The sequence below is a fragment of the Bacidia gigantensis genome (assembly GCF_019456465.1).
Source record: "Bacidia gigantensis strain McMullin 20006 chromosome Unknown contig_244, whole genome shotgun sequence".
Taxonomy (NCBI): domain Eukaryota; kingdom Fungi; phylum Ascomycota; class Lecanoromycetes; order Lecanorales; family Ramalinaceae; genus Bacidia; species Bacidia gigantensis.
The window spans coordinates 1,161,857-1,179,630 of NW_025408600.1; the positions used below are offsets into that span (position 1 = coordinate 1,161,857).

Here is a 17,774-nt window from a genome sequence, read left to right on the forward strand (position 1 = left end):
CCACTCCTCTACGTCCATCTCCACTTGCCCGTCAACCTCGGTCTCGACGGCTTCCACAACATCTTCAGTGGCTCTCCTGCCTGCGAACCCTCTCTTAGCCTTCTTACCAACATCACAAAGCCCGCTTTTTCCGCAACCGAACTCCACATAGTTGAAGGTCAGCTCCCCCTGCGTGACATCGTTGCTGGAGGGGTAGAAGTACGGTACACTACCGCACTTACTACAGCCATGATCAGGAATCTGATGAGCCAGCCCTATTTCACAAATCGTCAGCCCCCCGCCACCGAAAACAACTCAGAATACGTTACACAAATTTTCACTGACCTTGGATATTCTTCAACGGAGCGCCCCCGTGTACTGTAGGAATGCACAGATAGCAGCATCCTCGAATTCACCGTTGGGTTCGCGCACACAGGCGATTTGCTGCTTGTTGTTGTACCACCTGTTTACGTCTTTGGAGGCGGTGATGTAGCCGACGAGTTTGCGGGAGACGTCGCCGGAGCCGAAACTGCAGGAGGAGGAACCTTGGCAGTTGATGCCGAGGGCTGAGATGGTTGAGGTGAGGGAGGCGGTGGCGAGGACAAGGGTGGTGAGTTGCATTGTGTCGAGTGCTTTGGTGAAAGTGGGATGGGTTGGTTGGTGCTTGTTGTGTTTAGGAATATCTTGTGGACTGTGTGGATGATGCTTGAGTGGCTCTTTAGGCTATTGCTGTTCTTGCTGGTGATTCAATTTCGTTGATGATGCTGCATATGGGTGTGCATTGGCTCTATATATACATGTTCAAATAGGAGGACTTGCATGACGCCCGTCATATGTTCGGCAATGACCGTAGACCATGAATGACCTCTGTTCACATGAGCATCGATGTTGATCCTACAGTAGCAGTGGCTCAGCGTCCGAAGCGAGCCGCCAGATCTCAGCATAGTCAGAGCTTTGTAAGGAATCATGCGGATAGCTGCCTGACAAGCTTTGGAGGCTCTCCGAGGCCTAGTAATTATCTCACGTGGCGGTAATGGGAGGAGCGTCTCCTCGGAGACAGATGTTTTACCAGAAGAAATAGACATCTTGACTTTCACATATGCAAATAACTTAGTCTCTGCATAGCGCTTACGAATCTGCGGAGTGAAACGGAATGATCATACAGACGCAGGAACGACGAAAAATGGATAAGTCTCAAAGTCTTTCTCGAACTTTGTCTGAAATTGAGTTCTTACGCTTCTTTTTGGACTTACATGTGGAGATGGAGCGAAAATGTGGAGTGCATGAAAGCGATCTCAATGCAACGTACGCCACAGGTGGTCGCCATCCTCTTCGTCATCCGCAAGGGCTTGATGACGCGGATCTTATAAATTTCCCTGGACAGAGAAAGAAGTTCAGACGACTTAGTGGTCGCAAGAGGACTATCAAATCAATTCATCATGCTGAATGGAGATGTGGAGATGTCCTAAGAAGAGTGACAAATATATCCGGATGCCGGCCTGCTCCGGGCGACCTAGTCCGTCCCGTGTTCTCACTTCACGCGTAGCTTCCATCATGAACGCGTAGTCCAAAGTCTGATGTCTTGGCAGCTGAATACGCAAAGAACAACCTACGGTCAATCATCATCGATGTTGGGGATGACAGGGCACTGCACTATAATTTTGAGCTCCATTCATTCTGGCAGCTTGTCCACGATTTGGTCTGCGTTGATAGACGCGCGAACTGTCGAGCGCGCTGATCAGAGCGCCAATTCTTCAATTGATGAGGGTTACACATAATTTTCGCCTCCACACAAAGTGAATGATAGTCTTTGGAAATGCATTACAAATGGCCACGGAAGCTCATACAACATATCCGCTCCAACGAACGTCGAAGTACTGAGAAGTCCTCATCGCCACCGATGGAAGTGCAGCCTCTAGGCTTTGACAGCAATGACAGGCGAAGTACCAAGGATCCACCATCGCCCGTGAATGCACTACAGCCTTTGGACTTTGACAGCCAGGAGAGTGCGGAGACATCCTCATCAACCTGGCAAGTATATGAGATGACTCACAATCAAAAGCTACAGCTGCTTCAAAAAGCCATTGAAGGAGACGTACACAGTCGCAGCGAATCGCTTGACAAGGCTCAACGATTTAGACGGTACTACGACAAGACCGCTGAGGAATTTGGTCTGAAGCATGAAGCCATTGAAGATGCACCACTGCGACTTCTCTGCCGTGCTGACACGATTCAGAAGCTCGAATCTGGAGGGTTTGACTGCCCGTCGTTTGTTGCTCTGAGTTATTGCTGGCGTGATGGCAGCTGGACACTAGCCAGTCACTTAAAGCATCCAGAGAAAGGGCTACCAATTTCGCCGGAAATATGGGAAATTATCAACTCCTTAGTGCAAGAAGATGAGGGTATCTGGATCGATCAAATCTGCATTGATCAAAACGATGAAGCTGAAAAGAGAGCCGTCATTGGTGTCATGGACTTGGTCTATAAAAGCGCACGAGAAGTTCTCGTCCCGCTTGAAGATGTCTCACTCTCCTTCGATGAGATGATAGTGCTAGATGACCTTATAGAAACACGCGTTAGAAAACTCGGTGCCGTATTCGAGTCACTCGAAGCCAGCCAAATGACCATGCAGAGAACCGTATCGACGGTCGGTATTATAGCCTCCGCTCGATGGTTCAACAGGGTGTGGTGCTTCCATGAATATCAGTGCCATGAGGAGTGCACATTTTTTATTCCAAGTGAACGCTGTATCTTTCGTCGGGGCAGTCAGTGGTTGAGGGAAGCAATCGTTGTAATTGCGACTTTAGTCAAAGTGCTGGGTCAATTTGAAACTGGTTTCAATTCCCCATTCGAAGAAGTAAGCAAACTCCAAATAGTTTCGAGAGTGATCTCCAAGGATATATCATGAATCTGATTGTTTTAAGTAGAGTATCAGTTCTTGCAGTAGAAAGATGGTATGTTCCGACTCTTTGCTAAACACTTTCTCAGAGCTTGAGAGCCTTGATAGTACAATCGACGTCGACAAAATATCTATTGCTTTGAGTCTTTCTGGTGTATCACTTTACTACCGTGGACACATCAAGACACGGAGTTATTGTCGTTTCATTTTAGACTTGATCACTCTTGTAGGTGGAGACGCGAGAGCTCTCTTCAAGTTGATAGGCAGCAGTCAAAACACATCTGGTATTCAGACATCTGTCACACATTCAGGATTATCCAGATTTAATGTGGAGCTCAGTTTGCTTGCCCAAACTTGTCGCGTATCTAGAACTGACGGAGTCCTCTCCGTCTCACCAGATGAGGTCAGGCTCAGTGTCCTAGAGCTAACTGCCCGGCAACTTCGTAAACCAAAATCTGGTCTTGTTGAACGTGCCCAGGCGTTTTTACATTTGATGTTCGTTAGTCTACAAACAAAGCGCTACTCTTTTCGACAGTGGTGTGATGAAAAAAGGGTTAGCCAGCCTACGAGCTTCGACTTTCTTGCCCAGATCCTTGCATGCTCTTTTGAATGTGGATTGGATTGGATTGTGAGGCAAATCGACACTGTCCCAACCTTAGCGCTTCAGATCCAGGCAGACATGGATGAGCGATCATTCACGGAGATTCTTGGGACTGAAATGGTGGGGTTCTTGAAAGAAACAAACCTTTTGGAAGAAGTTCAGTGGCAACTTCTCTCCTCAGAAGACAGGGGTCACATCTTGAAATACGTATATCTCTTTCTATTCATCGCTGAAATCGGTTATGCCACCCTCCGATATCCAAATATACTCCCCTCAAGCGACTCACCTTCTCCAATGGCAATTGCAGATCCCATGGAATGCTGGATTATTGAGATTGACCCAGGAGAGCCAGCAATTTTGATACGTGCAAAAGGAAACAACATCAAATTTCACAAGATGATTCTCCCTATCGCGCTAAATAACAGCAGTTGTGGCATGACCCGAAGAGTCTGGTGCCTCGAGCGAGTCGATGATCGTGTTGGTAAAGTAGTCTCCAGCATGTATTTAATAACGTTCTTGCCTGTCAAAGAGAAGGATAATGTGTCACAAGGCACCAGAGTGAAGGATGTGATGATCAAATTAGGGTAAAAGGCTGTACTGACCCCAACTATCGAAAGGGTAACGTGCTGCATTGCGAGGAGTTGGATGTCACTTTGTACATCCCTATCATATGACAACTGCAAAAGCTGATTGAGTACCTCGATCTCACCCCTCAGTGAGGAGTCTGATATCGAGTGGAGCGCAACATGCCTTCACTCGTTCATGCATTTATACCTGCAAGCCATTTCTCTCTGGATTCCTTAGACACGCTCAATTCAATATGACCGTTTATTGTTTGGCGTCTTGGCAGCTGAGGCTGTAACGCGCCAATCTCCCCAAAGGAGCACGAAGGATCACAACCGCGACTGACTAGCTGGTGGCGGAATTTCAACTTGCAGGTGCAATCTCAAATAATCCATTTTTTGAACAAAGTCCCTCAAAAAGGTCGCTTGATAGCCTCATGCTATCGTAATGATGGCGGCGTTAAGGGAAGCAGATGGCAAACCTCAGGATTCGGATGGTGAAAGCAGACAGATGACTTCGAACACACGCTTGCTGGACCACGAAGGGTCCAGAGCTCTAGCTTCGGAAATCAGGCCTGAGCACGATGAAGCCTTATCCGATGAGGGAAAAGCTACTTCGCAGGTCAATGGCGATAGTAGTAGAAGCATTCATTGGGTTCAGCCAGCGTCAATGGCAGCCTTTGTCTTGTGCGGGATTGCATTCGCACTGGGTCATCATTTTTATTACTAGTCGCTAGATGGCTCATTGGCTGGCTCGACCTCAAGGCAACAATGGAGTATTCGAATCGGCACTGCATTTGCTTTTCTAGTCGCCGCGTGCTTTCGTGCGGCTGTCGCAGTCGCATACTCACAGTACATATGGACTATCTGCAAGAGGAAATCCATGAGTCTCAACGGGATCGATGATCTTTTCGGTGCAATGTCGAACTTCTATGCCCTGTTCAACCCAGAAATCTTACAGCATGCTTACCTCGCACTGCTGATCGCGATCGTTGTATGGCAAGAATCACCATCGTCCACATTTCAGCTTTTCGATACATTACTGAGCGTAGCATTTCAGGTGCCTTCCGTTCTCAAGTCTCGTTCCACCAGGTACTTTATCTGTCATTAATCATATTCACGAGGGTGACACGACTTTACAAACGCCTGCCCTGAACCTGACGAAGCCTTACAACGACTCTCTAACAGGCGATGGCGGCTTGTCTTACACCTCTTACAAAGGCTCGGCCCAAATGGGCCGGGTGGCTTAGCTTGCTTCGGTCGACATGAGTATTCCAAGGCTTCCTACACCGCTTGCATCAAATGTAAATATATCATATCAAGTGAGTTTTACTGCACCTGCAGTCAAGTGCGACGAAGCCAACGCCACCCAGCAGAAATACTTCAATAACTACGTCAACTTTTCCCAGAATTACCTGGAGCTACTAAGTCAAGACAAGGTTGAGGACGTAGAAAGCCCAAGTTTGCAGGTCGTGTACAGCGGTTTCGACCCGAGAGTCCGTGAGCATCACATGGTCTCGACGACTGGCTACTCGAACCAAGTAGTGGTGCCCCCTGATCTTGGCTTTGACGATGACATAGTGTGGTACGACAAAGTCTGCAATTGTTCAGCTAGACCCTCCGACTGTCCGGAGGGATGGTGCGACATCATATCTGAGCCTCCCTATACGGCTTCTTACATTCCCGACGCCCTCTATTTCAGGTATCCTCAACTATGGATTCAAACGTCCAACAGAAGTCTGGTCTGTATCGGATGGAACGCGACTTACAACATTGGAGTAAACATCTCCAACGGGGCTCAGGACATCACAATCTACAACAAGACAATCCTAAATCCAGTCGTTGACACATATATGGACAAGAGTAATGACACTGAGCCTCTTCGGGTCGGTTACTCCGTAGCCTTTGCCAGTCTCTGGAACATGCTACTCGGCAACGTCAGCACATCCGACGCAGGTCAGCTTCTTTCGACCAGTCAAATGATCTCCACGACTCTTGGCTCATGTGACGAAATGGTGAATACATGGTGGCTCCAAGAATGGGGGCTCGCAAAAGACATCCTACCCACCGACACGGGTGCGTGCCGCAACAAGACGCTCGACCGCGCAATAGAAGACCTGGCCTCCAATTTCTCGATTGGACTGCTCGGTGAGCCCGTGCTGAACGAACAAATGCTACGGCCTGCTAAAATTGCCCAAAATCATCTTGTCTATAGCTACGATGCTAGAAACCTCTTGATCTCCTACTGTGTTGGCTTGTTCCTCACCCTGCTGGCTCTTCTACTTGGTGTACGGGCCCTTCTGAATAATGGGGTGAGCTACAATACTTCGTTCTCAACCATTGTCAATACTACTCGGGATGGCAGTCTCGATGTTCTAGCAAGGGTCATTCGACTGGCGCACAGCCGCTCGCCAGAGCAACGGGCAGACAAAAGCTTTCGTACGGATTGGTCGATGAGGGGGTGGACGGTCAACGAATGTCATTTCGCCTAATATCGGATTCGTCGAATACAGACGACTAGCCTGTGCACTACCTCTTAACGAACGATCACTCTGAGGCCCTGCGTTCGAGGACGTTTCGGAGTACGTGACAATGAAAGCATGCAGTAAGCATCTGAAGGAGCCCGACTGCTCTTTGTTGACAGACCATATGACCACATGTGAACCAATTGAGTGAAAAGGTCATTTCGAAACGATTTGTCTGTCAAAATACTGATAGATGGATCTCCGCCTAGGAACCTCCATCAGTCCAGATCGTGATTGTGTATGTGCGTGAAGCATTTGTGACAACGATCTTTGATAGACACTTCACCTGCAAAGAGGTCGGCCTTCAGCTTCTCAACAACGCACTAGGAATAGAGGCCGAAAGCGTGCTGTGATGATACGGCAACCAAGGCAGACATAAGTAGAACGCGACCGGAAAGTAAGACAACACCCAAAATTTCAAAGATTCTCAATTGAAGAACGAGACTGAAGTAGAGACTATGTACAAGCTCATCGTACACGGCCTTATCATGGATTATCTAACCAAACATCGTCAAAATTCCCAATCTCCCCAAAGTCTTGATCTAAATTGAACTCGTTACTATCGTTCCCTTCGTTCCCCATATTAAAGTCGGAAGGATTGAACAAATCGTCGAAATTCGTCCCAACGAATGAGTCGTCCGGCGCCGGCTGTCCGCCATCATTTTCAGGAGCGGCTGCCGTGCTTGTTTGCTGCTGATCTGCGGCTGCCGTTTTCGTATTATTGTTGCCCAAAGTGTTGGGTACGGCGGTATTGTTTTCGCCGGGTGCATTGACGAAATTTTCGAGGCCTGGCAGGAGACTGTTGAGGTCTTCATTCGTGCCCGCATTGTTATCAGAGGTGCTGAGATTGATACCTCCCATAGTACTGTCGCCTAGAGCATTCGTGAGGTCGGCGCTGCCGCCGAGGGAGAAGTCGATGTCTAGGTCTGATTCAACGCCCCCAGATGGGATTATCTCTGCGTCGTTGAACATGGAGTCTAGGTCGAATAGGTCGGCGGTGTTCCCTAGGTCGATAGGCACGTCAAGTTGATCGAATGGATCTTGTTCAATGTTTGATGATGGATCTTGGTTGTTAGGCGCGGTTCGCGACTCTGCAGCCGCGGGTTTGGTGTCGTCTGGCATAGGCATGGCTACACCGGTAGTCACTTGTGCGTCTTGAGGTATGTTGCCCACGCTTTCGACCTGCTGCGAAGTAGTAGCATCGTCTATAGGCTTTTGGTCGCCTTCATTTGCCGGCATGTCTGTAGTAAGTGCATCCACCATGACTGTATCTTGATCTTCCATGATTTGTCCTTCTTGTGCCTTTGTTTTGTCATCTTCAGCATGTACAGTCGCTATCTCGTCGCTCGGTGGCTCCCCGCCTCCTCCAACAATCCCTGGCTGACTTGGTTTTCGTTCTCTCGCTGCGCGCCTCTTGCGTATCTTAGACAGATCTCGCTCCAGTACCGCCTTTGCTTGAAGCTGAGACGATTTGTTAGCAGAAGCGAATGATCTCAGCTGTAGACCTCACAATCTCGACCTCGACCTCATCCAAAGTCGTCTGAAACTTGTGATTCGCAACAGGCACGAACTCCAGGAGCCGTGATCGAGCGAGGTTGATGTGGGAAGGGTTTCTCATATCCGGATCTCGAAAGATTTTACCAGTCTGAATCAGCTTCAAAAGAGTCAGCAGCAAGACAAAGAGGTTCGTTCAATTGGCATCGTACCACCATATTCAACATTGCATTCAGCGATTGATTAAGAGAGTGCGGTTCCGCCATCTTGGCAGACAGAAGATACTTGTCGTCAAGGCGACCGTGGTAGTATTCCACAAGTCGAGTTGATGTGCCCGAGCAGAGTAAAGAATTGACAAAAATAATTCCGGACAGGACCCCCACTGGACTCTGGGCTAGCTCTGGTGCTAGGTCCGGCCGATCCCTTAATCCGCGCCGGCTTCTAGAGCTTCTGGTTTTCTGGCGGTCTTTTCACCCCATCTTCTATCTTCGGGGTATATCATGGACCTTTGACGTTGGGAATTGAAGTCTTTCGCATCTCATTTTCCTTACGTCTTTCCTTTGTCGGGTTCTTCGTCCTCCTGTATTGGTTTGCTCGTTGCTTAGCGCTGTCGTCCGCTCTGTCAATTCATCAGATCTTTGTCGCACATACCTGCTCCTCAGCGCTCGGCTGCTCTCAGCAAAGAGCTATTTCCTCAATATCCTCAGTCCTATTGCCTTGCAGTGGCCACATATCCTTTGTGTTTCCTTTCTACGGAACGTCGTTGTCAACCTGCTCCGAAAGCAAGCGAGCCTTGTACGACAACACCTTTGATTCTATCCCTTCCTTATCCTGACCGCTTTAGCAAACAAAACAAAGACTCAACATGACTGAGATCAAAATGGAACCATCAACGATGTCCTTGCCGCCCCCGCCAAGCTTTGCTGGCGCTCCTGGACAACCCCAGTATGACCCTACCAATGCAAACGGCCACAGCAACCCGTCGCATATGCCTCCTCCTCCTCTACCACCTCTTGTGACGCCTCAAAGCAATGGTGGTCTACCAGATTCCCTCATATCACCAGAGGGAGATTTTGCGGGGCTCATGACGCCCGGGTCCTCTGCTGGAGGTGTTGTCCGTCGTGCAGCACCTGAACCAAACAAACGTGCATTATATGTTGGAGGCCTTGATCCAAGAGTATCGGAGGATATACTTCGCCAGATTTTTGAGACTACGGGGCACGTTGCAAATGTGAAAATAATTCCTGACAAAAACGTGGGAGCGGTACGTCGTAACACTCTAGCCCCCCTCTAGCAACACCACCACGACTTGATGACGGCGCTCGATCTCGATAGACGCGTGGGTGCGCGTGCGAGTCAGGCTTAAGATTTGGTTCATCTCGCTTATCGTCCTGCAACTATCGCTCATTTCAATAATTTTAAACACGTGCTGACATCTTTTTCATCTTGGCTTTAGACAAAAGGACATAACTACGGCTTCATTGATTACGACGACCCAGCAGCAGCAGAACGCGCTATGCAGACATTGAATGGCCGCAGAGTCCACAATGTGGTATTTAGCCTCCCTAGATTTGCTGGTCTAACAACTACTGACGACCTGCAGGAAATCCGCGTGAATTGGGCCTACCAGTCCAATACCAATACAAAGGAGGATACTACGAACCACTTTCACATATTTGTGGGTGATCTAAGTAACGAAGTAAACGATGAAGTACTTCATCAAGCCTTTTCTGCTTTTGGCACAATATCTGAGGCGCGGGTCATGTGGGATATGAAGACCGGTCGCTCACGCGGCTATGGATTCGTTGCGTACCGTGATCGCTCTGACGCTGAAAAAGCTTTGAGCACTATGGACGGCGAGTGGCTCGGTTCTCGTGCCATTCGCTGCAATTGGGCAAATCAGAAGGGCCAGCCCTCGATCTCCCAGCAGCAAGCTATTCAATCGATGGGGATGACACCAACCACGCCTTTTGGACATCACCAATTTCCCTCTCAAGGAGCCCAAAGCTACGAAATGGTTCTTCAGCAAACTCCTCAATGGCAGACAACCTGCTATGTCGGTAACCTTACTCCCTACACCGCTCAGAATGATCTTGTGCCACTCTTTCAAGGCTTCGGATACGTCGTTGAGACGCGCTTTCAATCGGATCGCGGATTCGCTTTCATCAAGATGGATAGTCACGAGAACGCGGCAATGGCTATCTGTCATCTCAACGGCGCTCAAGTTCACGGCCGGCCACTAAAATGCAGTGTATGTTGCCCCATTTTTCCGCGGGTTTGAATTACTATTGACACGTCGCAGTGGGGTAAAGACCGGCCGCCTACTGGACAATTCGATGCATACTCGCCGCAGCAGCCCCAGACTCCGAGCTACGCTTCTTCTCCTGGCTATGGCTTTCCACAATACGGTGGTCCCCAATCAATGACACCTCAAGGTGGTCCCGCCTCAGCCAGCCCTATGTCTGGATATCCACCTGCTCAATCTCCGATGGGCGGCCCCAGCCCAGCTGGTCGCGGGTATGGTGGGTATCCCAATCATGCCCTTCCAAATATACCACCGCAACCTTATGGACCAATGCCGGGGAGTGCTGGGGGCTATGGCCGTCCTGACCAAATGCAACCGAACTATGGGCCACCTCAGAGTGGCGGCGGTTATCAGCCCCAAGGTCAGGCTGGAAGCTATCAACCTCCCAGCCATTCAGGCAACTACCAGCCTTACCAGCCATAAACCTTTACTTGGCACGGATACTGGACGCTATCAACTTCAAGCCATCGCAAAGTGGCAACATCAGCACCATTGATGCTTATCTAAATATTCTTCTGATTGACGATGGCCCTTGCTGCAGTGCAGTATGAAGGGCAACGCAACACTATCGCTTGCTTGTTTCAATTGACTTGTCGCCGGCAGATCACAGACTCTCTTAGGCTTTTCGAATCTCCAATTCTTTTCTCTTAGTGTGGTTGAACAGTATTCAGAATGGACGTCAGCAAGTGTAACATGGCAGCGGGAGCATGGGGATTTCAATTTCCTTGAGTCAATCCATTGTTCAGGAAAGTGTGATGAGCGACGAATTTCCTAGGCGGCGCCATGACATTCCTCTACTTCAGATCCTTTGTCAAGTTTGTGAACCACCTTGGAAGTCTCGTACTCGAATACCCACTCTGTAGTTAAAAGTTTCATCATAGGGAACACAGGAATCATTACTAGACTCGAGATTTGAAGCCACAAGTTTTCGATGCGTTCATCCTTCACGACTGTTATTATCCCCGTGAAAACCGGCACATTTGTGATTTCAGTTCGCCGTAGTCTTGGCAATATGATGCCTTGGAAGTCGTAAATTGTAGCTCGTACATTGTGTCCATCGCTCATGGTAATAGCTAAGTTGCTCCCCAGCGTCATTGATTAGATCCCTTCAGAGTCACGATTAGATCACGTGACAATGGTAGTCAAGGAGCCGAAGCCCCGCAGCAGCTGCCTGAGCTGAAAAGTTGCGTCAGGCATCAAGGTCTAGGCGAGCCAATCTCTTGTAATCTCTGGCTTCTCTCGACTTTTCTTGTCGAGTAATCATCTTCTCAAGAAGGCTTGCATTCTGTCTGTACCACGGTGAGAGGCTGCCGCTGTAGGCCACAAGAGACTTGCAATGGAGACGATTTCGCTTTTCTCCTCGATCATGGGCGCCCTAGCTGCAACAGATCATATCACAACGCAAATCAACAAGTTTGTAGGGAAGGATCACAACGCCCCCACCATTGTCCATGCAATTCTGAAGGAGACCCAAGGACTCACGCTTTGTCTAGAACAACTGTCCCCATTTCTGCAAAATATACGCGCTGCGGCCTCCTCTCGACGGAATGCAATTTCACTAGACCCAGTAATTGTGGTAAGCACCTCATGTGTGGTTGCACTTTCAGAGCTCGAACGTACACTGGATGCTCTGAAGCTCGATCAACCAATATCGAGAGATAGACGAGCACGTTGGACGCGAGAAGAGGCTAGAATACTGTCATTGCTATCATCCATAAGTCAATCAAGCAAAGCTCTTAATCTGATGTTGGTGATCTTGTCGAGGTAGGCAGCATTCTGAGTCTACGCCATGTCATCTTTGTATGCCTAATCAAGTCAAAGCACAACCGTGACCAACCTCCAATGTTATATCGACAATTTGAACGCTATTGTTGATACTATACTGCATGATAGCACCGACACCACTCGGCGTGTTACCAATCTCGAACTAGCCTTAGAAACAGCGTCTCTTTCATCAGCCTCCACTCTCGTCGCCAATGGTGACAACAGTGATCAGCAATCAGTCCTTACCGTACGAGAGCCTGGAGATAGAGAAACCACGTCCACCAACATAATAGAACCAGACCAGTCTTCGTTATTTGATCAGAGCCTACTATCTCAAATCCTTGCTTCTCGCGTCTATGTCAGATCAAACAGAAAGCCTAATAGTGACTCTCACTCTATAGCATCCAACGCAGGCCTCTCCATGCTATCTAGTATTAGCTTATCCCAAGTGTCCGATCTATCTATTGTTTCTCTCCCTATCTTTATGAAAGAACTTTGGAATCCACAACACTATAGTACTGATGCCAATTCTCTGCCTCAGACAAATGCGGGAAGATCATGGATGAAGGACATATTTCGGCCTCTTTATTTGCGTGAGATTCATCAACAGACTTTTAGGCAAGTGCAATCAAGTCGTCGCGACACAATTCCACTGCTGCATAATTCACAAAACGATTTTCAAACGAGTCATCGGAATCCCGAATACACAATCTTACTTCTAGGTCAGTGGAAGCGTTCGTGAGGTTATAACGATCTATGATCTAAATTTGCAGCGATAGGTCCTGGAGCAGCTGGAAAATCGACCATCCGCAATCAGATGCTGGTCTTGAACGAACAACCTTTCTCTAAGTACGAACGAAAATATTACGTCTCTATCATTCGTGCCAACATATTTGAAGGACTTTGTGCCTTGATATGGTGGATGCAAAACAGCAGTACAGCCTACTCTCATATGGACACGGAGGTATGAGTCCTATGGAGGCGCTGGAGACGAAGCTGATTGCTGTAAGGAGTACGAGTTCGATATCCATGAGGCATATTCAGTATTCAGATCGGGTAAGTCGGGGAGCAGCTTTGAATAGCTGATCTAGAATAAATGCTTAGTCGACCAACAGACCCGGAAGATCTTGGTCTTCCAAGATATCTACACGCAATGGAGGCATTCATATCTGACGCAGTGGTCAGCAAGAAAATCGCTACGGGCTGGCATGATGCAGCGCATGAGAACCTTTCATAGTAAGTCTCATTCACTGCTGACAATTATTGGCACATCTGTAACGCAGCCTCAGCTATTTGCAACACATCCGCCGCATATTCTCAAAGGAATACATTCCCACCGACCAAGATATTATGCACGACCACAACAGGACTACTGGAATCTCAGATGTTGCCATCTGTTGGGATAATATACGCTTTCGCATCCGAGATGTGAGCGGTCATACAGCTGAGCGCAAGAAATGGATGCATGCCTTCTCATCTATCGACTGTCTCATCTTCGTGGTACCACTCGGTGGTCTTGATAAAGTCCTCATGGAGAACAATGAACTAGTAAGTGATTCCCCCTCTACACGGCTTGCAGACGCTCCGACGATGTTTTGCTAAGATTTCCTTCTCCCTCAAAGCCTCAACTTGATGATGCAGAAAGGCTATTCGAATCAATTATAAAAATTAGAGATTCGAACGAGGAGTGGCAGTATTTTGACAACTTGCCTTTGTTTGTTTTCTTGAACAAGTCGGACATCCTAGCCAAAAGGCTCGCAGAGGATGAGTCAAGCGACCCTTCATCGAAGACCAAGGACAAACTTATCAATCAGTATGCGCAGGTATATCGCCAGATAGCTCGTCTTCGAAAACCAAGCCACCTCGTCCATATCTACAGCACTAATGCAACGGACATGGACGAGTTACGTATGATCTTCTCCCATGTCTTTAGGGAGGCTGCCTTGTCACAACCAAGGGAGATGCGGAGACCGGGGGATTGAGACCACCTGAGACTTTCGACAAGTTGATTAATCTCCCCAGAGAAACTGGGAAGCAAGCCTTTGTCTCCCTAAGATATGAGCTCTTCGTCATTGCCCCAGTCATCTACAAGTCTCATCAATATCGGCATGTGTCCGTAAGCTGCAGGCTAAGTTTATGGGGCTTTCTCAGTCCTAAGTTTGTCCGAAGAGCGTCAGCAAAGTTTAAGGAGAGCCAGCAGAAATGGGGCGTTTACAGAGGAGACAATTGACGAGAACCTCTTTTTCGCGTCAACACCGTGGGAGACAGCCTCTCATGTTTTAATGATTGTCATCAATGCTATAATTCCTCCGAGGGACACTAAATCTACCCAGGTGAAGACAATCAGGCTCGTCGTTCGGGTCTCTCATCCCAAGATCGAAGAAATTCTGCCCAAGAACTCTGGGTTGTAAGTGATCATCTGAATCAACGGTCTTTGCAATTCTTAGGATCTACCTGGCCTTGCGTAGAGCAAGTTCTTGTTTGCCTGAAGGACTTGGCAATGACTTATGGACGGTGAACATATCGCTTGGCTCATTGTGATGGATGATCTACGATTTGATCTATAGATGAACGTGAACAGAGATTAGGAAATCAGGCAGCAGCAAAGGACTATGCCAACATACGCCATGATTTCCCCAATATCGCCGCAAAGATGCTTCCAGACATGGGCCAATATCAATCTGCTTGATGTGCTTTTTTTTTTGGAGAAAGAACTTACCGCCAGTATTCTTTCACTGTGATAGTGCATCTGGAAAGTTCCCAGAGTTGGAGGAAGACCCGCTAGAACACATCGAGCGCACACGAAGATGAGAGAGTCAAATAATCTCAATCTGCCTCGAGTAATCACTTCGACTTTCACGAAGTAGCGACTTCACCCAACCCACTCACCGGCCCCACATACCCACTCGAGTTTCTTCCATCCACAACAGTAGCATTCCCCGCACTCACCGTCGTCAGATTCCCTGTCGCAGTCTCGTTCCCTGTACCAACCAACCCAACCTTTACCATACTAATTACCAACCCCTCCGGCCAAGGATTTCCCCCTTGCGACGGTCCCACCCCAGTGTACTGGGTCCGCCCACCAGTCCCAGGGGCGCCATCGCTCATCAGACACTTATTCAGCAGAAGATCCGCGCCAGCTCTCAACATGCCCCAGGCCACCTTGATCGTACTTGCAGTCGATTCGACCTTGAACGCACAATTGCCTACGCCACTGTATCAGCCTTTCTCCCTCCCCAAAAAAGGCTCGAGGGAAGATCATGATCTTACCGAACTTATACTGCACCCCGTCCCCAGGCTTCACATCCACATCTCCACGTCCAAGGAATCCAAAACTAGCTTCCTCGCAATCTCTGGCCCTTAATCCACCTACCCCTTGCCCCTCCCCCTTCACCGCTGACCCGCCCTCACAAACGAAATCCACGCCGCTGGGACTAAACGCCTCAAAGTGCGTACTATCCCACCAAGTTTTCTTACCGCCTGGCATCATACCCTCGACATTGGCATCGAGCTGGTTCATGAGAACGACTTGTTTGTCTTTTGTGGAGGGGAGGTTCATGTCGAATTTCCAGCTGTTGAGGATCACGCGGTTGAGGTAGGTGGGGACTTTGGGGTCTGTGTCGCCGGGGCGGAGGTTGGGGAAAGAAGGGGACGGAAGGGAGATGGTTATGGTGAGGAAGAGGGGCGAGTCTTCAGGCGCAAGGAGTATAAGTACGGGTCAGGAAGGTGTAAGAAACAGAAGAAATCTGAAAAGTGAAGAAGAGAAGAAAAGAGAAGCGAAGGAAGTACATACAGACGAAAGTCGGCCGATCAGCTGGGTACAGTTTCACTTTCGACATCCCCTTCCCAGAGTCGGCGAGACCGTAAGTCACGAAGCCGCCCGACCCTCCTGTCTTTACGCACTTTTCGAGAGGCTTTTTCACCAAGTCGCGTATCGTGTTGCTCCACCAGCGCTTCTTGGTTTCGTCGGAGAAGCCGGCGAGGTCGATGGTTATGTTGCATGTTGGTTTACCTGGGTGGGATATTGTTAGTTACATTGCTTCATATGGGTGGAAAAGCCAGATCTGGGCGGACCATCATCATCATCGGCAAACCACAGTGGCACCTTGGACTTTTCTACTGCCACTAATTTTGGAACGAGGCCGGGGTAGATCTTCTTTAAGGCTTTTTGACACCCTTCGTAGCTGATGTCTGTGCCGTAGATAGGGCTGCATTCAGTGAAGTCGGGCCATATGGACTCTAAGTCATTACTTGTCACGTTAACGAGACTGGTTTCGTTTGCAATGGCCTCTCCGCCGTATATGATAGGGTCTTCAATAAAGCTCTGGCCCAGGCAGATCGATTGGCTCAAGACGAGAGCCAGGATGGAGCATCGAATGGCTCCTGCAAATGAATCCTTTGGTACAAAACCCCTGAAATTGCCCATTTTGCGACCTTCTTCCAAGGCACCAGGAGCGGAGGGAATGAGAGGCAGAAGGGCATGGAAGGGAGTGCATAATACATCTCAAAGGTGTGCCCAGGCACTGCAACTCGTCGCATAAGTTGAATCTTCTTTGAAAGACATGAGAAGCAATGACCAGCCAAATCTACCTATCGAGTCTATAAGGAGAATGCAGCACTTGCAGCAGCGTTTGGTAATACCAAGAGCTTGAACAAAACGCTCGACTTGATTCGTTCTTTCGTATTTTCATGACAATCACTTAATCTGCTGAAGGTTGGACACAGCCTACCTGTCTCGCGTCATTATGCGCCCTTCTTCCGTGGATGGTGTCGATGTTTCGCAAGAGTTTCGAAATGTCGCGGATATGTTTTTCCTTTCTCCCAGATGTCTTCGGCCAAATGTGTATTCCGGCAGTAATTTTTGTTCCTGCAGTACCTTCATAGCATGATTTATCGCAGACGGGCATGGACTGCAAATGCACATGGCCCTGTCTTCAGCTATGATGACAGCGAACTCGGGTGTCTAGGGCGCGCGCTTCGTCTTGGTAAAGTCCAAGGCTTATCGTAGGCCAGCATGATCATTGATCAAGGCACATTATTCAGTAGCGTCCTCTCCAAGGGAGCTCGTCGTCGAATTATTCAACTCCACAGAAAATGTGCTGTTACCTCCTGCTTGATTTATACCAGTCCCGTTGCCCGACTGCTGCGAAGTTGCAAACATTGCAATTTGCGGAGCAACATTCAAGGGATCATTTTCGTACTCGTTCAACTTCTTTTCGAATTTCGCGTCGACAGATTGCCACATGAACAGCGTGAGAGTAGGGTTTCTTTGGGTAGCTATGGAAAAGCGACATTAGCCACTGCAAGTAAGTCATTCTCTTGAGGCTCGTGTCCTTCAGTGTCGAATTGGGCTCTTACGCGACAGTATGTTTATTTGACCACCGGTCTTATCTCCTTTATCAAGGCACTGATCCATTAGAGCGTTTCCCGCTTCAATGATGGACCGCCAGCTGCTACTTTCTACACCATATCCGCCTTGAGCCTGGGGATCTCGCCAGCCGAATAGAGCGAAATTGCAGGTGCCTAACACAATGTTATTATCGTTACTGAGCGGTGATATGAGCTTCCGTAAGCCCATCAAGTAGATAGTATGTAACAGAGAATTTATGCTCCAATTTTTGTCATTATGTATTCGTTGAGTCAT

The 17,774-nt window shown here is 48.5% G+C and overlaps 5 protein-coding genes across 5 annotated transcripts; 3 read left to right on the plus strand and 2 right to left on the minus strand.

Annotated features, from left to right (window-relative positions):
* Positions 1-1,795: 1,795 nt before the first annotated feature.
* KY384_005019 (uncharacterized protein) lies at positions 1,796-2,887 on the plus strand (the record flags this gene model as incomplete). Its single annotated transcript, XM_044813521.1, has 1 exon — positions 1,796-2,887. One exon carries the CDS (start codon positions 1,796-1,798, stop codon positions 2,885-2,887), a length of 1,092 nt encoding a protein of 363 aa, XP_044669799.1.
* Positions 2,888-2,930: 43 nt separating this feature from the next.
* Positions 2,931-4,067, plus strand: KY384_005020 (uncharacterized protein; the record flags this gene model as incomplete). The annotated part of the gene is made up of 1 exon (XM_044813522.1): positions 2,931-4,067. One exon carries the CDS (start codon positions 2,931-2,933, stop codon positions 4,065-4,067), a length of 1,137 nt encoding a protein of 378 aa, XP_044669800.1.
* Positions 4,068-6,511: 2,444 nt separating this feature from the next.
* Positions 6,512-7,806, minus strand: KY384_005021 (uncharacterized protein; the record flags this gene model as incomplete). Its single annotated transcript, XM_044813523.1, has 2 exons — positions 6,512-6,530; positions 7,070-7,806. The coding sequence occupies 2 exons, from the start codon at positions 7,804-7,806 to the stop codon at positions 6,512-6,514; spliced, it is 756 nt and encodes a 251-aa protein (XP_044669801.1).
* A 1,120-nt stretch (positions 7,807-8,926) lies between these two features.
* KY384_005022 (uncharacterized protein) lies at positions 8,927-10,789 on the plus strand (the record flags this gene model as incomplete). The annotated part of the gene is made up of 3 exons (XM_044813524.1): positions 8,927-9,325; positions 9,692-10,312; positions 10,364-10,789. The coding sequence occupies 3 exons, from the start codon at positions 8,927-8,929 to the stop codon at positions 10,787-10,789; spliced, it is 1,446 nt and encodes a 481-aa protein (XP_044669802.1).
* Positions 10,790-17,165: 6,376 nt separating this feature from the next.
* Positions 17,166-17,774, minus strand: KY384_005023 (uncharacterized protein; the record flags this gene model as incomplete). Its single annotated transcript, XM_044813525.1, has 2 exons — positions 17,166-17,407; positions 17,489-17,774. The coding sequence occupies 2 exons, from the start codon at positions 17,772-17,774 to the stop codon at positions 17,166-17,168; spliced, it is 528 nt and encodes a 175-aa protein (XP_044669803.1).